At 38.9% G+C, this 2,500-nt stretch overlaps 1 protein-coding gene across 1 annotated transcript in view; it reads left to right on the plus strand.

Annotated features, from left to right (window-relative positions):
* The window catches only part of LOC122264925 (uncharacterized), a 5,288-nt gene that overhangs the window by 978 nt on the left and 1,810 nt on the right, over positions 1-2,500 (plus strand). Inside the window, exons 3-5 of the mRNA XM_043034031.2 lie at positions 305-922; positions 1,087-1,305; positions 1,799-2,437. Of these exons, the coding sequence (XP_042889965.2) occupies positions 305-922; positions 1,087-1,305; positions 1,799-2,437 (1,476 nt within the window). The remainder of the gene's footprint in view (positions 1-304; positions 923-1,086; positions 1,306-1,798; positions 2,438-2,500) is intronic.

Raw genomic sequence — 2,500 nt, forward strand, 5'->3', positions numbered from 1 at the left:
ATATGTGTGTGTGTGTGTGTGTGTGTGTGTGTGTATATATATATGTTATATATATATATATATATATATATATATATATATATATATATATATATATATATTATTTACATATGTATATATATGTATATGTATATATATGTATATATATATATATATATACATATATATATATATATATATATATATATATATATATATATATATGTGTGTGTGTGTGTGTGTGTGTTTGTGTGTGTATGTATGTATGTATATATGTATGTGTTTGTATGTACATATGTATGTGACTATCATCTTTCTTTACCAGGAGCAAAAATCAGCCGCCATTCCCGTGATCCCAGAGTCGACTCAGACCATATCATCGTCTAGCACCGAGGAGGCGTCCCTCCAAGGAGCAGAGGCGTCAGGGAAAGAATGCCAGTGCTTGAGATGCTCTCTGAAGAACATCTACGACAAAAGAACGTCACAGGCAGCCGATGACGGGATGAGTTCCCAGTCTCTTGATGCTCAAATCATTCAAGATTCGTCTGCTGTACGTGGTGCTCAGCAACAAATGCAGTCGAGACAGACGTTCGGAGTCACAGAACCCCAAACCGCGGAGAAACTCAGCTTCGAATCTTCGTCTTCAATGCGCAAAGAAAAGGACACAGAGTTGGACTCGAGTAGGATCCGTCGAGACTCTTGGGATGTCTTTCTCCCCATCACGCAAAGGGGGAGCTTCTTCCAAGACTCCTTCTTCTCGGATATTCACGACGATTTCGACATGGCCGTTAGGAAGGCGCTGGGCCGATGGAACAGCACAGATCGCCCGAAGGAAGAACTTCGCCAGAGTGATGTTTTGAACCGTTACAGACAGCTTCGACCCCGCGAATTCAAGAAAGAGAACTTGGCAACCACCGTCACAACAGACAGCACCAGTCACAAGGTAAATTTCCCCGTAGAAAAAAAAAACAAAAAAAAAAACACACTCTCGATCATTCCTCTTTGCATGGATAGTCCTCCGTTTAAAACTTTAAACTTCCAGCATGACTTGGTACTCTTAAATCTTCCAAATACTATAGCATCGACCAATTCACTTGTCCGCTACAGATCGCGTTGGATGTGCATGACTTCGTGGTCGGAGAACTGAAGCTGAAGGTGGTGGGAGAGTACGAGTTGGTGGTGGAGGGTCGTCTCGCGAAGGATGAAGAGGGAGGCTCGTCGGGCATCTTCACACAGCACTTCACTCTGCCTGACACGACAGACATGTCGTCCATCACTTCTGTTATGTCCTCCGATGGCATTCTTACAATTACTGCTCCCAAAAAGGTATTTTTCTCATATTTTAACTGGCTACTAACTGAAGGAGTGTATATATATATATGTATATATATATATATATATATATATATATATATATATATATATATATATATATATGTATATATATATAATTATTTTTTATTTTCTCATATTTTAACTGGCTACTAACTGAAGGAGTGTATATATATATTATATAAATATATATATATATATATATATATATATATATATATATATTATATATATATATATATATATATATATATATATATATATATATATATATATATATAATATACATACATACATATATATATATATATTATATATATATATATATATATATATATATATATATATATATATATATACATATACACACACACACACATGTGTGTGTGTGTGTACACATACGTGTATAGATAGATAGATAGATATACATATATACAGTATCAGTGTTATATTGTTGTTGTTTTATTATACCTCATTCGTTTAACAGGCTGAACTTCAGCAAAGGACTAAGATTATCCCCGTTGAGATCGAAGAAGAGGCACAGAGCCCCGAGCCACAGCTCCTGTCGTCTGTCTCTATGCCAAATGTTCCTCTGAGCAACATGACCTCATCTTCGAAGTCCGTCCTCAGTCAGGGCATTGTCGAAAGTAGCGAGACTTCTCGAAGACAAGAAGGCGTTAAGGTCCCGATAAATGTCGAAGAATCAGTGAGTTACGAGGAAGGCCAAATGACGCTTCAGGGTGTTACTCAACCGCCTACGAGCGCTGTATCTGAATCTCGGAAGGTCATCATTAGCGGTTCTGATGCCGGGGAAGCAAGGGAGGAGTCATCTGTATCTAAGGCAAGTCATCTATCCTTCGAGTCGCAAGCCACGAGGGGCAAGTTGGGTGAGAGCTTCATGTCTGGAAATAGGCTCCCGATCGTAAAAAGGGGCCTCTTCTTTGACGACTCCTTCTTTCAAGACAATAGGATGGATTTCCAGAAAGCTATAAAAGACGTGCTCATGAGATCGGGGGAGGAGTCTTCAGCCGTAGACGACCTGGCTTGCTACAGAAGCCTCCGATCCCGTAACTTGGGAGATGATACTCAGGCCGTCACGTCCTCGGAGGATGAACGTCATCACAAGGTAAGGAGGGACCACTTGAAGAAAATATTAAATCTGTATGTATGTTTCCCTTTCCCTTTGATA

This window comes from Penaeus japonicus, unplaced genomic scaffold (assembly GCF_977035675.1).
Source record: "Penaeus japonicus unplaced genomic scaffold, GWHDUDI00000001_assembly GWHDUDI00000009, whole genome shotgun sequence".
NCBI lineage: Eukaryota > Metazoa > Arthropoda > Malacostraca > Decapoda > Penaeidae > Penaeus > Penaeus japonicus.